The sequence below is a fragment of the Spodoptera frugiperda genome, chromosome 27, assembly GCF_023101765.2.
Source record: "Spodoptera frugiperda isolate SF20-4 chromosome 27, AGI-APGP_CSIRO_Sfru_2.0, whole genome shotgun sequence".
Classification (NCBI taxonomy): domain Eukaryota; kingdom Metazoa; phylum Arthropoda; class Insecta; order Lepidoptera; family Noctuidae; genus Spodoptera; species Spodoptera frugiperda.
In genome coordinates this window covers 8,134,257-8,156,080 of record NC_064238.1, presented here as the reverse complement: position 1 = coordinate 8,156,080, position 21,824 = coordinate 8,134,257, and the positions used below count along the sequence as shown (strand labels likewise).

The 21,824-nt window shown below is 35.8% G+C and overlaps 2 protein-coding genes across 2 annotated transcripts; both read left to right on the top strand.

The window, feature by feature from the left end:
- Positions 1 to 252: 252 nt before the first annotated feature.
- LOC118263283 (uncharacterized) lies at positions 253 to 5,773 on the top strand. The gene is made up of 7 exons (XM_035575170.2): positions 253 to 539; positions 978 to 1,157; positions 1,668 to 1,981; positions 2,160 to 2,316; positions 2,973 to 3,090; positions 3,590 to 3,726; positions 4,048 to 5,773. Exons 1-7 carry the CDS (start codon positions 417 to 419, stop codon positions 4,147 to 4,149), a joined length of 1,131 nt encoding a protein of 376 aa, XP_035431063.1. The 5' UTR covers positions 253 to 416; the 3' UTR covers positions 4,150 to 5,773.
- An 83-nt stretch (positions 5,774 to 5,856) lies between these two features.
- Positions 5,857 to 20,115, top strand: LOC118263285 (intraflagellar transport protein 88 homolog). Its single transcript, XM_035575172.2, has 19 exons — positions 5,857 to 6,228; positions 6,787 to 6,929; positions 7,278 to 7,404; positions 7,700 to 7,804; positions 8,082 to 8,195; positions 8,324 to 8,427; positions 8,571 to 8,680; positions 8,942 to 9,060; positions 9,375 to 9,532; positions 9,667 to 9,937; positions 10,088 to 10,286; positions 10,390 to 10,558; positions 10,945 to 11,047; positions 12,476 to 12,589; positions 14,009 to 14,117; positions 14,740 to 14,847; positions 15,559 to 15,624; positions 16,105 to 16,198; positions 19,933 to 20,115. Exons 1-19 carry the CDS (start codon positions 6,013 to 6,015, stop codon positions 20,051 to 20,053), a joined length of 2,550 nt encoding a protein of 849 aa, XP_035431065.2. The 5' UTR covers positions 5,857 to 6,012; the 3' UTR covers positions 20,054 to 20,115.
- Positions 20,116 to 21,824: the final 1,709 nt, after the last annotated feature.

Below are 21,824 nucleotides of genomic sequence, written 5' to 3'. Positions count from 1 at the left end.
TTTGTTATAAGATTCTTATTATGATTACCAAACACAGAATTCTTTATATTGATTTCTAGTCGATTCCACTTGGAAACACACAATAACAATGAATACAACACTATCCTTAAAGTGGCATTATGCATGAGTGGAACTTTGAGAAAACGCTTTATTTCTTTCTCTCATACATAAAATGAAGGGACAATGATAGCCGGTAAAAGAAGACGAAGATATATTGACTTGTCTGCCTCTGATTTTGGCTGCTGGACTCGTTGTTGATTTGTGTGAATGTGTGCGTTGTGAACAAAAATAACTATCTATCTATACGTACTTCTACGCGTTTATCTGAAAGTTGCGACTACTGTACTCATATTTTACTTAATTTTTTGTGTATTTTTGTATTGTTTCGTCCAAAACACACAACCCTTCCGGACACAATGGCTCTCTGTGTTTGCAAATGCCTAAATGTAACTCTTGAAGGTGATAAAATTGAAGACAATGTCGATATTGGGAAACTGGAGTTAACATCCATGGAACAAAGGGATATTTTTTTCAGTGAGGTACCGTCAGTAAACATGTCTTGACCTTGACTTCTATGAAGGGTTTTCATTGCTTGAAATATGAAAATATGAATGAAACCTCATGGACATTCTAATGATCATATTTATTCTGATATAATTTATATGTATGTTATGCATAATACACAAGTACATGTGCGTTCGGCACTTTATCGACTTGTTTGTGATCGTATTAGCAATACATAACATTATGCCATTTCTACCTATTAATACTTGCTTTTCTGACTTCTTAGTTTATTTTTAGCCTTTTAATATTCATATCTGATCTTATTGCTTTCCTGTTCTGTGTACAAAACAGTGTCAAGAAGAATGCAAACCAGTTTTACTGGAACATAATAATTTATTATGAATACATTTAGTACCTATTGGAGTTTTTGATTATCTAATACTAATTTGCAACAATAATTATTCTTGTTACAGAAGCTGCTATCATGCTCTTTAAGCAGCTTGAAGAGCCAGGTGACCCAGCCTGCCCTGGTGGAACAACGACCAGTGGGCAGGTGGACAGTGCACTCCTGCCTGGCTTGTGGAGAGGCCACTCATGCTATATCACATGACAAAAATGGACCTTATGCATTACTTATTTCTAAATCTATTCAGGTCAGTGTTCAATTACATTTGCTCAGCTAAATAATGTCCATTGATATGTTATAATTTATTATGAAATGCACAATCATCTGTTTAGCATCTAAATAAAAATACATGTACATAGTCTCACATTTGAGTACATGCACACTTGTGTTTGTATTTAATCATTTAGATTGATTCTGTGGCCTTGCTGATTATCTTATACTGCAAACAAAAGAAAGTAAACATGTAGTAGGTACATAGAATTGTGTTACATAGCAATACAATTGCTAATAGAAAACTATTAAAACTGTTTCAAGTTTTAGAGAAAAAAATTATCCAGTTAATTTAATTTATTAATTGATTTAGATGTACTTATACCAGCATTTCTTTTTAATTTACCCTTTTATCAATAGTTATCATTGTCTATAGTAAACTTAATAAAAGCTTAGGCTAATATTGATCATGTTCACATCACAATCTTATCACCAACAAAGATAAATCATTGTCCATGACTTATGGATTTACCTGTTTATGTTACAGACTACACAAGAACGGATTAATAATTTGAAAAAGTCAAACAATTATTCACCTGTATTTAATTTATTAGTGCCAGAGGTAACTAATGACATGGAGATGAAGGAGAATGTGGACACAAACAATGTTATAAACAATGATAGGAATGTGTGGCTGCCGACCCAACAAGTCATTGGTACACTCAGTAAACAATTGAATCAGACTCTGCAGTCACAACTGGAGGCAGTTGAGGAGTCAGTCAGGCAGTTCAGAGACCAGAAGTATGCAGAGTTTGAAGCCTACAGGGAGAAGGCTCAAAGAGACCATAAAATTTTAGCTAGGTATGTTTGATTCTATATTCAATCATTACATACTTTAAGTCTAAATAATAAAATCATGCATGGACTTGTTCTGCAATTTACCTATTGTTACAAAGTGTTGCAATACAGTTTGTAGGTACATACAATACAATGTGTGAAGAATAGAGAAATGTGAACAACATCAAATCTGTTGTTACAGTATCATAAGCAAGGCGCGTAATAACGTCGACCGGGATAGCTGGCGGATCGACTCGACACTTGACAATGGACCACCCTCCCCCCATCTACCCCCCCTACAGAGGAGAAGGCTATCCTCTTTCAAAGATGCCAAAAAAGTCACACAGAATTATGTTAAGGTATATTGAAGTTTATCATCCTCAAGTGGTTTATCAATCAAATTGATTTACCTGTTTTATGTGATCAATCACTTCAGTGAGTCCACAGTTCTAAATAAAACAATATTTTCTCTTTAGTTAGTCATGATCTTGTGCAGTATTTGTGTCCATAGTAATTTAATTTAATATGTATGACCTACTTATGTAAAAATATAATATTACAAAGTGCCAAATCCATTCATAAAAAAATACTCAATTGTTTATAACTATTTTTTAAATATTCTATTAAGTATGATAAAGATAACAATTGCCATTGGTGGCAAGTATTAATTTACAGTTCTGTTTATGTTATTAACATACAGCCACCATACAATACGGAGGAAAAATACGCGATAATTGATAATATTGTGTTTACATACAATGGCACATTTCAATAATTGCGTGAACTGGCCACATGTAACCAATACACATGTTTTTTTTTATTTACATATCATTTTATTGCACAGGTGTGAAATCACGCGGTATTGTTAATTGCATTACGATACAAAACTGAAAAATAAAAACTATTTTTGATTTGGATGTCGAAACTTTGATAAACAGTGGTTAGGGCTTTAAAATGGCTCTTTTTACATAATGCAACAGCAAACAATAACATTATTCTTTCATAATGTTCACAGCCCCCCAGACATATGCAACCTGAAGAAGATTCGCTAGAAGCAGAAGATCTCTTTGATTTAGAAGGCTATGATTCGAGGAATAATATGCTCTCTGATCAGGATGACTATGATTCTGATCGTAAGTATAAAGACAAATATTAATTTAATTACAGAACAGAAAATATACCTTTATTAACAAAAAAAAGATAACTTTAGGAGTACTATAATTGATAGAGTATTAAATAAGAATGGTAAACACTTTATTTTTTCACGAGGACCTTGGAATTGAGCCAACTCTTAAGTGTAGTGACAGATTTATATGTTACCCATCCCTTCTCATTAAATACTCAAACAAAATACTACTACTTTTAACCAGTTTATTTTATACACTATTTATTAACAATTTCCCTCACATTAGTATTTTCTCTTGTGTGCGTTTATAAACACCCAACTGTACTTGCACATTGCACCCAGATCAGGAACAACAATCTGATGGTCACACAGAGTTGTTCTATGTGGGAATTGAAACCACGACACGTTGCGTAGTCGTCGATTGCCTACTGCAGCAGCTTGAAAAATTCTTAAAAAATATCAGTGTTGTATGTTTTGGTACTAAAAATTAAAACTTTTGTTTACAGAAGGTAGTAATGACGAGGGTATCCACATCTCTCGGCCTCGCGGCGGCGGCGGAGTTGACATGATCGCACGTTCTCTCCCAATGAATATGCCAAGGTTCCCTGTTGACAGACCCAGTCATCGGGACTTGGATGATGATGTAAGTATTTCCCAAGTTGTTTACTATATTTATGTAATCTATTATATAAAAATAAGTCGGTTTTTCCTTCCTGACGCTATAACTCCAGAACGCATGAACCGATTTCCATGGTTTTGCATTTGTTGGAAAGGGCTCGGGCTCCGTGAGGTTTATAACAAAGAAAATCTAGGAAATACTTCAAGGCAAAAGTAGGAAACCGGATAATCAGTGGTGGCGAAACGGAGTTCGCCAGGTTTGCTAGTACATAATATGTTTATATCATGATTATATGATTCATTACAAACATTTCGATTTAAATTTAAATATTTATTGAATTTGCAGGAGGACCCGCAAGACATAGCGGCGAGCATCAAGGCACTGGCGCGGTCGGTGCACGGCGACGTGTACGAGCTGCCGCGGCCGCGCTTCTCCACCCAGATCTAGCGAGCCTACCCTCGCACCTTCCCCGATCTCCCCCACTGTCCGTGTAACATGTTACAAACAACTACACGGACAGCCTCCGCTTTAATATACTAAATCATTCAAAGATATCTCGTCGAGTTGTGCATGACTGGTGTGCTTGAGTTATACATACACTTGCCACACATTGGTGCTTCATATTGTGATCACAGTGACCCTAAACCCAAATTATGAGTATAATGTGACTAACAAAGTAACAACTAGTGACAATACAAGCTACATTAAACAAACAGATATAATATGGCAGCTATATTTTAACTCCGAACGCTTAACAAGATGGATACTTAGGAGTCTTATAATGTTATGGATTAAGATAGAAATATATGAACGGAAATAGAATATAAGAGGCTATAATATATTATGGTAAGCAGATTAACTATAAAAAGTTAAAACACCAAATTGTTTCTAATACAACTTAATAATTAAATTATAACTGATTTGAACATAGTTTTCGATCATACATAATTTTAATTATTAAACAATGCCATTTTTGTTAGTTTTCGATAAGTACATACTTATAATATAAATGAGAACAATAAAGTGTAATTGTGATTCAATGGATGTGATATGTTGATGTGGTTCAATGTATCCATGGCTAGAATATAATTCATAATAGACCATCAATTATTGCAGAGTCAATTAAAACATGAAACAAATCATATAGTGCTATATTTGTGTGCTTAATGTTCAAATGCTTGTTGTAATGACTACTAATAATGATATAGTCTAGCCATGTAAGAGTTAATGGATATAAAATAGTTTGACAAGATAATGTTATAGAGTTGACCTAAGATAATATTGCCATATTACTGTGAAATATTCTTTTCGGCTGTCGAATGTTGTCGTACCTATGAAATATAAATGTACGTGCGAAAGTGTCTTGGTGTCAGTGAATATTGTTAAATGTATGTAAATATAATGAAAATTTTATAGATGACAAGTAAAAATATAACTATGAATTGTTAACATCTAAGTCATATCCACGTTAATAGACTTTTCTATTATTTTTATCTGGTGTTATCTTAATGATAAGTGAAAAGTGTACAAAAATATTAATACCTTGCATTTCTTACTAGTCTTTTAGGGTCACGAAATATTTTTTCATTGTTAACATTATTTTCAGTAGGTAGTTATAAAATCGCAAACAAAAAATCATAAAATGTACATAAGAGATCATTGTTATTACGTTGAATAACGATACAAGATAAACTTTTATAATCATTTATTTTTATACCCAATATTTTGAATGTTTAAGTAAAAGGTTAACAGTCAGAATCAGGAGTAGGCTTCCGTGTCGTGACATCTCGTATGTATCGTTTATCGTTTACTTTGTATAACTTGCTTAGTTTTTAAGTTAGGTTACTTTACGTTTTTTCTTATCTCGAGTGAAAATTGAACAAGTTAAACATATTTTCAGCGTCTTCCAATAGCACTGATTTATAAAATTAAAATATGTTTTTTTAATGTGATGTCTATTTGAGTCAGTTGTTTTTATTTTAGCTAAAACTAATAAATTGTTTCATTGGTGTGATTATAATGAGATGGACCTTGATTGTATGTATTAGAAGTAATAAATATTGAACGTGTATATTTGGCTTATTATTTTAGATTTTAGTTATACAACATGAAAAACATTTTACAACAGCAATATTTTAAAAACACTAAGAAGGTTCCATGATTAAATCTGACTTTGACCTATTATCGTCGACCTCTGTCGTTGATATGACATCGGTTGCTATAGTTACGGCGTCACAACAAAAGGCAATTTTTGTCGAAGACGTGGTGTATCAGAGATAAGCTTTTCTAGTATTAATTTGCGCTACAACAATGTTGAGTTCGCGTTATTATAGTGCCTCGCGGCTGGGTACAGATGCGAAGCCGCGGACTGCTATGGTAGTTGACGAGGATGACGAGCTGTATGCGGGATTCAATGAAGTGGCTCCCGCACTGGACACTCGCAACCTTCGGGAAGACCATGACTTCCAGGAGACACTGCGGACGACCGCCATCGGAAGGAAACTGCCCAGCAGAATGGGTACCGGGGTGAGTGTTCACTGTTCTTTTTTTTTCGATGACCGTCTACGACGCATGCCACGTGCCAACAAAGCTCTTGTATAAAATAATATCATTATTGATAGTCTTATTTATATTTTGAATTCCACAGTTATTTCCCCTTCAATAAATATCATGTCCATAATAAGTTATGATCAGATTTATTATTTACGATGCAACATTTTTTTCCTGTTAGGTACATTTTTGAGCAAACCTCAGATATTCGGGGAATTTTATTTCCCTTATGTGTTATGTTTGTATTCTTATTATGAATACGTAGGTAATACCGATTATAATTTGAAACTTATGAGTCACAAGCAGGCTTCCACTATTCCTCTATTTTTGTTATTTTTTTTTTATTTTAAAATATCGTGACACACACTATTCTTCTGTGTTCTTCTGTGTAGATACGTTTAAGAATATACAATTTCACATGCACATGACACCCAGACCCGGAACAACAATATGAGCATCACATAAAGAGTTACTACGTCGCTACACGGTTTCGGTATAGAAGTCCGTATATAATTTTAAATTCTGTGCTTTCAGATGATGCGTATGGGCACGGTGAGCGTCCGTGCGACCAGTTCCCGCGCAGGCACTGCGGCGCGGCCTGTCACCGCCGTGCGGGCTGCGGGCTATACATCCACTGCCAGAGAACTGCCCACTAGAGACGATGTTAAGGAGGATAGGTACACTAATACAATTAATAATTAACATTAAACGATCCTCCTCGTCCTGTCAAAAGCCTATCTGTAAGAAAATAGCTCGATAAAATTGACACGAACTTCTTAAGTACCTATTTGTTTTACGTTATACTGCAAACAAAGGTTCACTTATCTCTTTAGGTGTTAATGTTAAGTTGTAACAAAATCACAGAAACATGATCACTAAGAGTAGTACTAGTACTCTTAAATGATCCCCTATCCGCTTGCCAAGCGTGGGGATTACGGCAATCCCACTTATGTAGAGAAGGCAAAATGTAGCCAGGCAGTAAACTATCAGAAAATAATTAATAATGATGATCAATCTCCTTACAGTATCGAGGAACGAGTAAAACAGATGGAAGCTCGCATAATGACGCTGGTTGAAGAGTCTTGCATGCTCAGTGCACGTTCAGATCCTGATGACGATACTGCACCAAAGAAAGAACTCGACTTGGGACAGGTAAGCCGAAATCATATTTTATGGCTAAAATAGATATGAGATACTATTTTAATTTGTTTTTTTTTAACACGTTGCCCCACACTAGAATTTCCTCCTGTGTCGTGGGTGCGTTTACAAACATACAAGTTCATATAAAATCCAAACCCGAAACGACAATTTGTCGATCACACAAAGAGTTGCTCCATGCGGGAATCGAACGCGCTACACGTTGCGTGGCAGCCGGTTGCCCAGCCACTGCACCAACCGTGCAGTCATATAATATTATTTCTTAACTTTTATAATTTATGTATTCTAGGCCCTAGCCAAAGCACAGGAAGCATCAGCGATGGAAAGACAGTTGATTCGAATGCAGGAACAAGCGAATCTTGGCGATACACATAACTTGGATCTTACTTTTGCTGTAAGTGTTAACTACTTTCAGTTTGTTTACCTTTTTGTTTTACCTACAGTTATTTCTAATCATATTAAGTTAATTATGGTTTAGTTAATACGGATCAATATGCATAATTATAATAGTTAGACAAGGTTTCTCAACTAGTCTCAGGCTAGGGCAGGATCCATCCATAATCATAATGTCTTAACTAATTTAATACATCTCAAGATAATTAAGCAGACATAATATTCACATAGAAATTATGTGTTAGCTGGTACATTAAATCGAAATCAAATAATTTCAGGTGCTCTGCAACTTGGCGGGACAGTACGCGCTAAATGAGATGTATACCGAAGCCTTAAACACGTACCAACTGCTCACCAGGAATAAACTATTCCCTCATGCCAATCGACTGAAGGTATTTTTCATTTTTTACCTTGAGAAATAATATATCTTAGTATTAATAATGTGGTTTACGAAAATTTCTCAGTGGTAGCACGGAGTCTGGATATTAACAAAAACATACCATATTGTTCGATTTTACAGGTGAATATGGGGAACATCTACTTCAAAATGGGAGAACACCCAAAAGCTTTAAAGTTGTATAGAATGGCTCTAGATCAGACACCAACAGCTGAGAAGGATCTAAGGTACCTAAAGATTTCTAATTTAAATATTGTCATGCAATTTGTTTCTGCTAGAGTATTATTTTCTAAGTTTTAAAGACCATATTAGGGTTGGTGTTTAGTAGTAGATTTTTCTTAATATTTTTGTCCTTTTCTTTCATATTCAGAATGAAAGTGATGCACAATATCGGCCTTTTGTTAGTACGTATGGGAAAGTTCCGCGACGCTGTGACAAATTTTCAACATATCATGCATGAACAAGGAGATTTTCAGACTGGTAAGACAGAACTGTGTACTAAATTATACCAAATTAAACCAAATAACATACTGGTATCAGATTTTTTTTTTTTAATAATTTTTCATCACACACTGTTAAATCCCATAAAAAAAAAAATATCATAATGCTTCACATCCAGTCTTGATGGTTGAACGAGTGAAGTTAGAGGAAGCTGCTGCTCATACCTAAAACATAAATAATTATATCTACTAATGTAAATAATGCCCAATTACAATTACGTCCATATGTTTGCGTCGGCAGGTTTACACTTAGTGCTATGTTCGGTGGCGTTGAACGACGCTGAAGGTGCCAAAGCGGCATTCCACGCTATGTTGGACGTGGAGCCGCCCACTTTTCACCAAGACATTAATATTGATGACGTGAGTAACTCAACTGCATACATTTTGAAAAAGTCTTCCTTTCAAAGGAAAAATGGTTGAATTGAGAACAAAGAAAGCATTGCGTGAATTTGGAGTGGATAACATGATAGCAAAAAAAAAATTAGCCCCAATTCTTATGGGATAAGGGCAGTTGAAAGAAGATATCCTATGCCTCGACCAGTCTGTCACGTGAAAGATTGTTAGAAATAAATAAAGAGTGTTTTGGTTAAGTACCTTAAGGTATCCGTTATTATTTTGTGAATAAGCATATACAAATAACAGATTTCTGATGTTTATTATTATTATATTGGTAGGAAAACGATGCGTACGAGTGCGTAGTCCGCGACGTGGTGCGTGGCGACCGTCTGTCGCGGTGGTCGCGGCGCGGCGCCGCGCACGCAGAGCGCTGCCTGGCACTCGCTGCCGCCGCCGCCGCCATGCAGAGGCCTGGCTCCAGGGGACCTGACTCTGGGTACAGTACTCACATAGTAAACACACTTTCTTGCTGCTGTTGGTTCTAACCATTAGACTGAATGGCCACAACTAACACCTGCATGTGGAGTACGTTAAGTTAGTGCAAAAATAATGGTGCGTTATTGTATGTAGCGGTATGTCGTGGTGTGTGGAGGCCCTGCGCGGGTACAGTGGCGGCGCGGCCGGCGCGCGCCTGGAGCTGGGCGCGGCGCTGGCCGCACTGCGCACGCGCGCCACGGGGCCCGCCAGCGGCCCGGGGGGCCCGGCAGCGGCCGCGGGGCCCGCCGCCGCGGGGGCCGCACAGCGCGCCGTGCAGCGACTCAAGGCCGTGGCACGCGCACACCCACACGACCGCGTACTACGGGCCGAGGCCAATACTGATGCTGCCTTCGTAGCTTATGCGGTCAGTACAGGATCTTACTTTTTAATAGTACAATTTTATTAAAGCTAAAAAAGCACTAGAGCCCGGGTACGAGTTAAGATAGAACAACTCTCACCTTTACTCATACCATTACGAACTCGATCAGTATTTTCATATTCTCCATAAACTCAGCTGGGCAATTGGTCGGAAGCTCGTCAGTTGAGTGAGGCGGCGTCCCGCGACGACCCGTACTCGTGCGCGGCGCGGGTGACGGCGGCGCTGGCCACGGCGCGCGCCGCCGACGCGGGGCTCGCCTGGCGGGACGCCGCGGATCTACTCACCGCCGCCACACATCTAGATCCTGCCGATCTCATCGCTGCTCATGATCTGGGTAAATTATACAACCTATCTTACTACTGGGTAAATTATACAACTTATCTACAATTACTTTGACTCAAAAGTGAAATAACTATTTACCAATATTTCCTCTTCAGCTCTAGCGTTAGAGCGGAGTGGAGACGAGAGTGCGCTGGAGGGTGCGATAGCTCGTTGGTCGTTAGTACGTAACGCGAGCGGCGCGGGCGCCACGCTGCGGGCGCTGGCCGGCGCCGGACTGGCGCGGGCGCACCATCACTCGCACGATGCCAGCGCTGCAGACCACTGGTATCTATACTGCACTACCCTATATACAGAAAGTTCGTAATCGTAAATCGTTCTAAAAGCCATCAGACCATCACAGATTCTCAATGGGTACGAGAGGTATCACCCAGGGCGAGAAGAGAAATTTTATGATTTTCCTTCTTAAAAAATACAAGATACTTCGGTATGCCTAATCTCACGGCAAGCTTTAACATAATAATGTATTGATTTATGATCATGCAAACTAAACATGTATACAAAATATCTGCTGAATCGGTCGAAAATATCCGCTTAAAAATTTTATGTTCCACTTCACACATACTAAGTACATACATAAATTGCAAGTTAAAGTTAAATAAAAACATGTAAAATAAAAAATAGAAAAAAAATATTTTGTTTAATAATTTTAGGTACAGTCTCATCGGCAACTTCGATACTGGAGTAACGTGCGCGCTTGCACAACTGCACAGCGAGATGGGCGACACGCAAACTGCCAAACACCACTATCAAGATGTGAGTAAAAGATCAATGTTGTTACATAAGAGTAGCTTTTACAACACGGATTATTCACTTCAACAAAATTCTGAAGACTTAGGGCTGATTTTTCAACCAATATGTTTTTTAATCGATTGACGTTTTAAAAATGTTTAGTATGGGAAAATTGTCGAATATTCAAAATTATTATTCCGGTAAAATTTATTGGTGTCGAAAAAATCAGCCCTTAGGTAAATAAACAAATGAGAATAAATAGCCAAAGTAAAGAGAAAACAAAAAGAAGGACTCCTAGTTCGATTAATAGATAAGATATTTATCTAATAGGATTATTGCCAATTGAATCAAATGAAAAATAAAAGTTGAAAAGAGGTCATTGGCCTTTACAAGTTAAACGCAAAATTCAAAGAAACAAATGCGTTCTAAAACTGTACAATACATGTAATGTGATTTACATAGATTATTCAGTACGTAAATATGTCTAGAACGTAAAGTGGGTCGTCCTATATTCAATCAAAAACTGCGCAGTTTCACACTTAAATGTGCAAATGAAACTGTCTGAATATATTGCCTGCAGATTACCACAGAATAAAATTAGTTATTTGTCTTTGGTAATAATTACCGAATTTAGATTTTTAAATATCGAATGAATAAATAATTCCATTTGGCGCGAATATTCGTTTCTTTTTAATATTTTTAGGCTTTTAGGGCAGAGTCTAATTACAAAAAGGAGGAGGTTTTCAATTCGTCTGTATGCTGCTTTCAATACCCAAGTAAAATAGCTTTGCATTGAAAGAATGTTATTATAAAGTATTGAATATTCGTGTAAATGTATATCCGAGGTGTGTGACATAGTAATAGTCGACCTTGTACCATAACAGTGAACGATTGGGTGGCATTACGCGCCGCCCCGCGTTTCTCATACATTATTCAGTAACATCGGTTCGATTATGATAGCCTAAATTGCCGTGTATTTACTGACATTCAATATTTTTGTCCACTATTGACTCCTCAGTCAATGTAGGTAACAGTAAAAACTAGTATTTTTTGTTAGGCACTTTATCTTTGGTGAAAATTTTAATAAGAAATTGTTTAAATATGTGCAAGTTATTATGTATGTTTTTTAATTATCTATAGGTTCACGCTTGACCGCCATCTCACCTGATGGAATTTATGTAATTATTTTTCTATTGTGCTTGCAAATAATCTCTTTATAGCTCGTTATTTGAAAATAAATCTAGTAATTGTGATTTAAAGAGCGTAAAGAAATGTTCCACTCTTGTCCCATTTTAGTAGATAAGGTCAGGGTTTCTCTCTAGCTAGAGGCTGCTCTTACTATCTCTATCTCTAGAAAATATGCGTACCTATTAATCTACATCTAACGACAAAAAAAAATGTTATATAATATAATAATTATGTAATTTACCCATCTATTTAATTGATACATAGGTGGAAGCAGTATGGCCGTGTGACCTGTCGGCGTTGGAGTGGTTGGCGAGTGAGGCGCAGCCCGACGCCGCGCTGCAGTACTACCGCCGCGCTGCCAGGCTGCAACCTAACAATGTATGTCATCTTCTTCATTAAACACCATTTACAACTCATACATTATCATAACAGCTTTTTAGGTGAACAACAACCAATACTGATTGAGTTTAAAATACTGATTTTAACAGTCGATCACGAATTGATACCAAATAGCTAGATTATAAGCACATCTACTGAATGTTTGATTATATTTATAGCATACAGTTAATATAGCATACACATACTTATTTGATTTCGAAATTCTCAGCAGTTGCACTAAGGCTTAGGGCACAATATGCATTCAGGTGGGCATAGCTAGACTACTATTCCCTACCTATTTCCTACTATTCATTATCTGCAAAGTACTGAATAGGTTTACATTTTTAGAGGGAAACAAGCTCTCTTGGTATACTACAAATAGTGCTATGCTTGCTTGATGATTAGTTAATTTGTAGCAACAATCACCAGTCATAACCAGTAGGACAGTTCGGAACGATCCGGTTTCAATGTCCTTACCTAAGTTTAAGTATGCATTTGAACTAGATGTTACCAGTTTACGATATACAAATTAAACATAATGTAGAAATTAAATATATTGAATATCAAAGTGCTTTTTCGTGGAAGACCCATTGCTTTGTTGAAATATTCTTAGTAGATTTGATAACATTTGATAAGTAGATAGCTACCTAATAATCTTGTCAATCATCGACTCCTCATTTTTTGTTATATAAACAATTAATTTGCTAAGTTTCTGGGTTAATTAGTTTGGCATATTCATCCTATTTCTTAATAATGGATAGCCACTCCATATATCAACATTTTCTTCACAAACTTCTTGTTACTAAGGTAACATTTAGAGAAGCTTTTAGAGTGTCCTTCGTAACATTAAAACATAACCATTAATAGTTCTCAGTCCAGTCGCTATAAATAAGCTATAGCACAAAGTAAATAACTCACGAATGAGATCAAAAACATCTGTTGGTATTCTATTTACTTCTTATCGAAGAACATTCTATTTTCCGAATTGCTTTGCGTCAGTCCGCGATGATTATGTATCAACATATAATAATAATATGTTAAAACAAAGATAGTTATCGCACATTTTGACCTTATATTATTGAAAACATTGTTACTTTTTGTGTCCATGTTTTAGTTTTAACGGTACTGGTGTACTTTAATACGAGTAGGTACGGACCGGCATTTTTTAGATTTGGTATTATTGACTTTTTTTACATTATAAACTAACTTTTATTTCCCTGTAGATACTTTACTGTACTCCCAAATATTTATGTGTATGCAAAATTTTAAGAACGTAGGTAAACCTTCAAGATTTAACAAATCCATAAAACATACCAACCGTCTCTTTTCGACATTTTATAGCTCCAAAATCTTCTCTTAGGTTAAATCAACTATTTCTCTAAACAAAGTACAAACGAATAATAAAAATTTTCCTCACAGCCGCAATGGGGGTTATTGATGGGAGCATGTTTGCGCGCAAGTGGACGGTACCAAGAAGCACTGTCTCTGTACAAGAAGATGAACGCACGGTTCCCTGACAACGTTCAATGTAAGTTATTTTGATAACAGGATATCACACCTTTTATTCCCAGTAGGAGTAGAGTAACTATTCAATTTGTTGCCAGTTATGTAAATAAGATTAGGTAGTTTGCTTGGCCAAATATAAATCATTTTGACTTTTCAATACAGTACTTATAATATCCCAAAATAATCGTCTTTACATTCATTAATTTGACGATATACCTACTTATTTTCTAGCGATTTTTGAGAAATTAATATGCTATTTGACGCAAACATGTGATGATCTCATATTCGATCTCCTACAAAATTCATAGAAACGTATCGTCGACATCGACATGTGGTCAAAAGTACTGAATTTGATTACCTGGAAACTAACGTATTCTAGACCCCGTTATATGTTTCTAAGAAGCTGAATATGGTTAACGAATGCAAAACTCCATGCTCAGTAGTTTAGCTTGCTACTAACGAGGTAATTTTGATGTTGGAGCTCATTGATATACCTTGTTAAATAGGCAAACTTCAAATTGTATAAAAAAGAGTGAAATGCACTGACGCATTCCCCAAACTTATCTACGGTCATCTATATTATAAAGATAAAGTTTATTATCTTGAGTAAAACAAAATTATTCAATTATAATATATCTATTTAGGTCTGAAGTTGATAGTAAAGCTGTGTGGTGATCAAGGCCTCTCAGAGACTACGTCTTGGACCCGAGAATTGCAACGTGCTCAAGCCAGAGTCAAGCAAAAAGAACAAGGTTTGTTATTACATACCTATCTTATTACTAGCGGACCCGGCGAACCAAGTTTCCTCTTGGATATTTTTCTGCGCATCTTTGTTATTTTTTCATACGTACGAATTAACTCCTAACAGTAACAAACTCAACAAAAAAGGAATTAGCGTAACCAGTTCAGCTGTTTTCGAAATTTGGATTTAGCAACACATTTAGCGATTAATTTTTATATTACAAGATAACATAAGTAACTCGTGTTGACATAGACTTCTGCTTGTGAAGGTTTTTCCAGACTCCACTCTTGATAGATGAGGCTTGCTGTGGATTTCACATTTAGAATAACAAAGATGACATTTAGAATGATGATTTTTTATCAAACATTATTCATTATTTTTATTTTTTTATAAAACATGATAAATTTAGTTGAACATTGAATTATTATTATTGGATATATAATTGATTGAAATAATTTATGGAGGCAATGCGAACAATATTTATTTTTCTATCTTAAAACCTTGAAAAGTTTATTGATTTCATTGAACACAATCAATGGAATGTATTTGAATTATTTATCAACTAAGGAAAAATACTACGCACTCTTGTTATTGTCATCAGTAATGTGAAATTATAATGCGCATGTATTGTATATCGTCGCGTATCTTATCTGAGAAATTAGATCACGTCGATGGAGCAAATAACGGTAATGTTTAAAAAGTGAACTGATTTTGCTTCCAGTATCAGTTACGTCAGCCGGAAGTATCTCCTCGGGGGCCAGTCAATCACCTATCGACCAAATCAGAGGTCAGTTACACGAAAAATACAGTAAATACTACAAAACATTGCATAAGCCTTCCTATGTATTGTATCGGCTACTATTTGTTTTTCTTTTTATCGCACACGAGTATCTCTAAAATAAGGTTAAATCGCGGAAATTCCAGAAAAAAATACATTTACCTTATCATTTGTATTTGTTTTCGATTAATCGTTATTTGTGAACAAATATGATGTTTACGTAGCTACCTGTTAAGGTGATTCATGATTGTATCTGAACTATAATTATTGGAATCAGGTGATACACACCTTTTTTCTAAATAAATTCGTGGGATCCGAATTGGTCTTTTCGCGATTCATAATTACGTTTTAAAAGTTATTATTTTAACGCCTTTTCATTGTGGCGTGATTAAAGATAACACTATAATATTGTTACATCTACATGGTCGGTTCATCGTGAATTTGTAATGAATGTAAATATGTATTAGCTAAGTACATGGGCCTGTGCAGGCGGTGGTCGCGTGGACAGTGCGGCGGGCGGGCCCGCGGCCTCGCGCCGCGCCAGCGACTCCCGCCCCGACAGTGCGCTCAATAGGACATACACGTGAGTTACTATAGTACTACGCCACTTTCTCACTACATTTCATTATTTCTTGCACTAAGAAAATCAGGTATTACATAAAAATATTTACCAAATATCAGATCGATCGGGCGTCAAGAAGGGGTTTAAATACCAATTACTAAATTTTACCCATACAAACAAACAGATCCAGCTAAATAAAACTGTTTATTATAATGATATTGACTGAATCAGTCATTCTTTCTACCACCTCTGAACGCTTTTTGGTGCTAGTCGTTGGAACTTTTAGAAGTCCTTTTTTAGATTTAACGTGATACCTAATCTAATTAATGAATAGATGCATGACCACAAATCGGTATTACCTATTTCAAAATGAAAAATTCTACATTTAGGTGAGACTTTCACTTGTCCCATTAACCACAATTGAAATCTATACTTCCATTTAAGTTAATCAAGTATTAGAAAATAATCAATGTTAACCCCTGGTGAATGTAGCGTGAGAACTTTGCCTCGTTAACGTTACTGCGCACCAGACGATTGTACTAAAAAACTGAGACTGGCGCCACAGGGTCAATCGTCTGAATATTTATTGGGTTGATTCCTTAATCAATTCAATCACATTTGCGCAGTTAACGTTTAGTGGAAAGTGCCAATGACTATCACCTGTAGTTATCAGGTAAGCATCATGACTAAATATAAACAATGCCACCTTCCTTGTCGTGTTATGTTATGTAAATGTACTTAAGGACGCGTTCTCAAATCTGACGTAAATAAGCTATTTTTCAGTACATATTACGACCAAAAGAAACTTAACTGAACATAATTAATAATTACAATAGATAGATCACTTCTTTATCTCCACAATATTGATTTGTAATGTAAAAAAAGTTATATTTTATTATTGCAAACACGATTTTTCTTTACCTCTTCACACAAAATTGACAAAAAAGGGTTGAGTTTAGGAACATTTTACTGCTACTACACGCATAATTCTGAATCTCAAAAAAATATCCCGGGAAGCAGACATAATCAAAAATTATACTATGGGAAAAAATTACGAAAATATTTCAAATTGTCTCGGAAATAAATAAAAGTTCCCGTTTAATTTTTTCTCCTATTTTGCTGTCAGACATCAACTTTAAAGCGTAGCAATAAGGGTTATTTTATTTGTTTACTATTTAGATTTATTGGATAGAAAATGTCAAATGAAATTTCAGTCTGCGCTCGAGCGCTGTCGTGGGTGGACGCTGCGTCGCCTGTTACAAAAAATGGCCTTGAAAAAGATCGCTGTACGAGTACAAAATATTTGATATTATACTTCACAAACCAATCTTGATATTTTTACCGACTTCAAAAAAGGAGGAGGTACTATGTTCGGCTGTTTGTATGTTTTTTTTTACACATTCTGTACGAGCAACACTTTACTGAATATAGAATGTTTCGTTATCTGGGGGCACGGTAGTGCCCCCGCCAAGACGAGCCAAGCGAAGCGCAAGCGCAAGGGCACTACCTACCTTTTCTCGAAGCGCTTCGTCGTATCTTTGAACCTTCATAACTTGAGTTTGGGTTATACCAGATAAACAAAATTTTCAGGATATAATGTCAGTGGTAGACTTAATAAACCTCTAAAGTTTCAATTGCATAGCTCTTATACTTTAGATTTTATTGATATCTAAAATACCCCGATTTCGTCACTCACTCACTCACTCACTCACTGATGATCAACAAAATTCTTAAGGTACTTCCTGAAGTCCTAGAAAACTGAAATTTGGTATGTAAGCTAGTATTAGTACCCAAACAACAAAAAAATCCTAAAACTTGAAACTTTTACCCCCCAACCCCTTAAACTAGGGGGTGAAAGTTTGTTCGAGACTTCCGCAACTTTTGACGCTAGAGGTCTGAATGCGGCCGCGGAGGGGTAAAAATCTGAAATAGGGAAACTTAATTAAAACCTACAAAAAGAAATGAAATCCCACAAAAACATTTCATGTTAAATGTTGCCAAGACGAGACCATATTGCCTGCACTGTCAAAAAGTAATCAGATCTAGTGTGGAGCCAAGTTTGTAGGCGTGCAAACCTTGGACGTAACTGGCGAGTTGGCCGCACGGAAAGAGTTTAGAAGATTGAATAGATTTTTAAGCTCAAGCCCATATGACGAATAGCAAAAGTCTGTACACTATATTTTTTTGGTGGGACAAAGCTCTATAGAGATTCTGGCATTGTCATTTTTCGACATGAGTGTCATTGTTGTGGTTTTTGGGGTCGCTAATATCGAATACGGAGTGAATCATTCGATTTTATAAAAATTGTCTTCTTCCGGAATTAATTGACCCAAGACAGGCAAGAAATATGAATTTACGGGCTCATTCCTCGCATATTCAAACAAATATCGTGAAAATAAAGAATTGATGTTTAATTTATTTTATGTATTTTCTTTGTTTGTTCCACCCAGGTCTTGTCACGTTCGTTACCATAATTGTTTTTTTTTTATCTTGGCGACCCCGAAAACCATTGATATAAAACCATAATAAAATATACAAAAAAAAACGACAAACGGTAGCTAATAACCTTGGCTAACTAATTCATTACTTTTTTCAAATGTTTGATAATGTTTTGGTGAGAAAAAAATCATTTGTGAATTATTTTTACCGAAAAAATCACAATTTTTCAATATTTTCAATTAGGGGTTCAACCCCCATATTATTTTTTTTGTCGATAAAATTAGATGTAGTAGTCAACCTTAACGGTTTAGAAGTCCCACCCCTATCACATTGTAGATTAAAAAAACTTAAAAACATGTTTTTGTGATGAACCGAACAAAATAATTTTAATATTAATACTAACAGTAGGCGGAAAATTTAGTATTGTTATGAGAATAATAAGTATAAAAGATATGGCGAAAAAGTGCTCATCACGCTAAATATCTTTTGTTGAAAGTATATTCAAATCTCTTCAGGTTCGGCTGGGCTGGAGTCCATGTCAGGGATTCTACATCCTCGATTTTCGTATGGCGCTAAAATGTGCTCATCACGCTGAACAACTTTTCTTAAGATAGTATATTCATATAAAATGCTCATCACCATGGGTAAAAATCGAGTTGGAAGAGGTCGGTTATATAGAAACATACAAACAAACACACATACATACATCCTTTACATATGAAACTAAATAAAAGCATGTAAAAAGTTAGTTTTGCGTTGGCACCATTTGATTTTTGATTTCGAACGCTTACTTTCCGAAAACTATGAAAATGACACCAATCGAATAATCCGAGCCCAAATTCGGCACTGAACGGAATTGAACAACAGATAACACAAAACATTTGAGTCTACGCACGCACTAAACAAAATAAAAATATTAAAAAAGAAAGTAAGAAAATATTCAAACTTTCAAAGTATCAAGTTCATTTTGTCATAATTTCCGCAGCTATCCGTGCGTATGTGTGTATTGTCGAGAGTCGTGTCAATGTAGTGATGCGATTCGATACCTGTCAATTATGAGAACGCGTCCTTAACATATTAAGTAAATAAAACTGGCAACTAACATGTACCCGAGAAATCCCCAATGTTGTTCTCCGAACCACATTAAAATTAAAATGTAGATAGGTACCTACTGCATTTCATAAGTCATTAGTCTCTCGTTAGTTTAGAGGATTATAGTGTATTTTTTTTTTCTTTTAAGATTTAATATCTATAGTAAGTCTAAAACTGTGACTCAAAATAATGTGACCTAATTTTCTTTTAATAAATTTTCCCAGGTATTCAGCGACGTCAACCCAGGATGGTTTGCAGCCGGTCAGCAGGTCTACAAACCGTTCGGAAGCCAAGAAGAAACATATCGATGAATTTGATGACGACCTACCACTGCCACCTGAGTGAAATTAATGTTTATTCTTAATGTAACCTCATTTTTAGTAATACAGTGCAATTTTTATAGTAAATCTGTTTATTTCTAATTTAAAACTAATTATAGTTTTTAGAAATCTTTTCCTTATTTGATTTAAAGGTCAGAAGTCAACGACAAAGTGATTAATCGTAACATGTGACATCGCAACACCTGAAGTCTTAAGTACCTACTACTTTATTTTCCTACACACGGGCCTTTTTCTGCATTTTTTACCTACAAGTAACACGTGTTTTTTTTTCACTTGTTTATAATATATGTCGTGTGAATTTTCAATCATATTTTTCACACATGCTATCTATTGATAAACAAGAGTTAAAATAAAACTGTACGACTATTGCCTACCTACGTCAGCGGATTATAAAAATAGATTAGGTAAGTAGGTAGTAGCTTTGTTCTTTCTATATTATAATAATATGTATATTGTTGATATCCGCGCTAAAAATTAATTACTCGTGATTTATTAAGATCTGAATAGTAATATTCAAGAAACGATTGTCCTGATTAACTGAACGGGATTTATACAGTAAAATAAATTATTTTTCTAATAAGATAATAGGTTTGATAGATGTGCCCCCCTCCACATCCCACAGATTTCTCTTCCAAAGAAGTATCGTACTGTTGGATATCCTCTTATGGCCACTTTTATTTAATTTAGTATATCATTCCGATTAGGTTCCATGTCCAGGTGCACTGCAGGAAAATATTGTTGCTCTAGTGATGTAGGTAATCATAGCAAGCAAGCACTGAGTATTTATTAGCCCTTGGTTCCATCAACTCTCACTAACCGCAGACTTCATTACCTACGGATTCCGATGTTCTAAAAAGTTGTACATTTACGTGAATGTACCTCACCTACGTACAAGTACATATTTATGTCTTTCTTACTTTCCGTTAAAATATCTTTATAATCCATGATTCCTATACATATAACTATATGCTTTAGTAGGGCTCTTAGGTAGTGACTGACCTACCTCACACTTTGGTTGGGCTTGCACGAAGTACAACGGTATATATTTTATAGTCCTGAATATCTTCATCAGATGTTATAAATATCTACCGACATCACATATGTATTTATCAAAAAAAGGTGCGACCATTATCATGAGCTAATTAGATCGCAGCATTCCGTTGAAGAACAATGTGTTAATGCGTTTTAATAAATATGTTTAGATAGTCAAAACAAGATAGGTGATACTAACAGAGATGTTTAAATCCACTGCGCAGATTTAGAAAGGCACTTATCTGTGCACCTACTAAACTATAGTTTAGATAGTCAAAACAAGAATACCTGAGATAGGTGATAGCATCAGGGATGTTAATCCACTGCGCAGATTTAGAAAGGCACTTATCTGTGCACCTACTAAACTATAGTTTAGATAGCCAAAACAAGAATACCTGAGATAGGTGATAGCAACAGGGATGTTAATCCACTGCGCAGATTTAGAAAGGCACTTATCTGTGCACCTACTAAACTATAGTTTAGATAGCCAAAACAAGAATACCTGAGATAGGTGATAGCATCAGGGATGTTAATCCACTGCGCAGATTTAGAAAGGCACTTATCTGTGCACCTACTAAACTATAGTTTAGATAGCCAAAACAAGAATACCTGAGATAGGTGATAGCAACAGGGATGTTAATCCACTGCGCAGATTTAGAAAGGCACTTATCTGTGCACCTACTAAACTATAGTTTAGATAGTCAAAACAAGAATACCTGAGATAGGTGATAGCAACAGGGATG

What these genes read in the sequence shown, in the direction of transcription:
- LOC118263285 (XM_035575172.2), top strand. Translation starts at nt 6,013, where the DNA reads ATGTTGAGTTCGCGTTATTATAGTGCCTCGCGGCTGGGTACAGATGCG. An exon ending in CCAGCAGAATGGGTACCGGG is followed by an intron (nt 6,229 to 6,786) that starts GTGAGTGTTCAC and finishes CTGTGCTTTCAG; the next exon opens with ATGATGCGTATGGGCACGGT. An exon ending in ACTTGGATCTTACTTTTGCT is followed by an intron (nt 7,805 to 8,081) that starts GTAAGTGTTAAC and finishes AAATAATTTCAG; the next exon opens with GTGCTCTGCAACTTGGCGGG.
- LOC118263283 (XM_035575170.2), top strand. Translation starts at nt 417, where the DNA reads ATGGCTCTCTGTGTTTGCAAATGCCTAAATGTAACTCTTGAAGGTGAT. An exon ending in TTATTTCTAAATCTATTCAG is followed by an intron (nt 1,158 to 1,667) that starts GTCAGTGTTCAA and finishes TTTATGTTACAG; the next exon opens with ACTACACAAGAACGGATTAA. An exon ending in TCACACAGAATTATGTTAAG is followed by an intron (nt 2,317 to 2,972) that starts GTATATTGAAGT and finishes TAATGTTCACAG; the next exon opens with CCCCCCAGACATATGCAACC.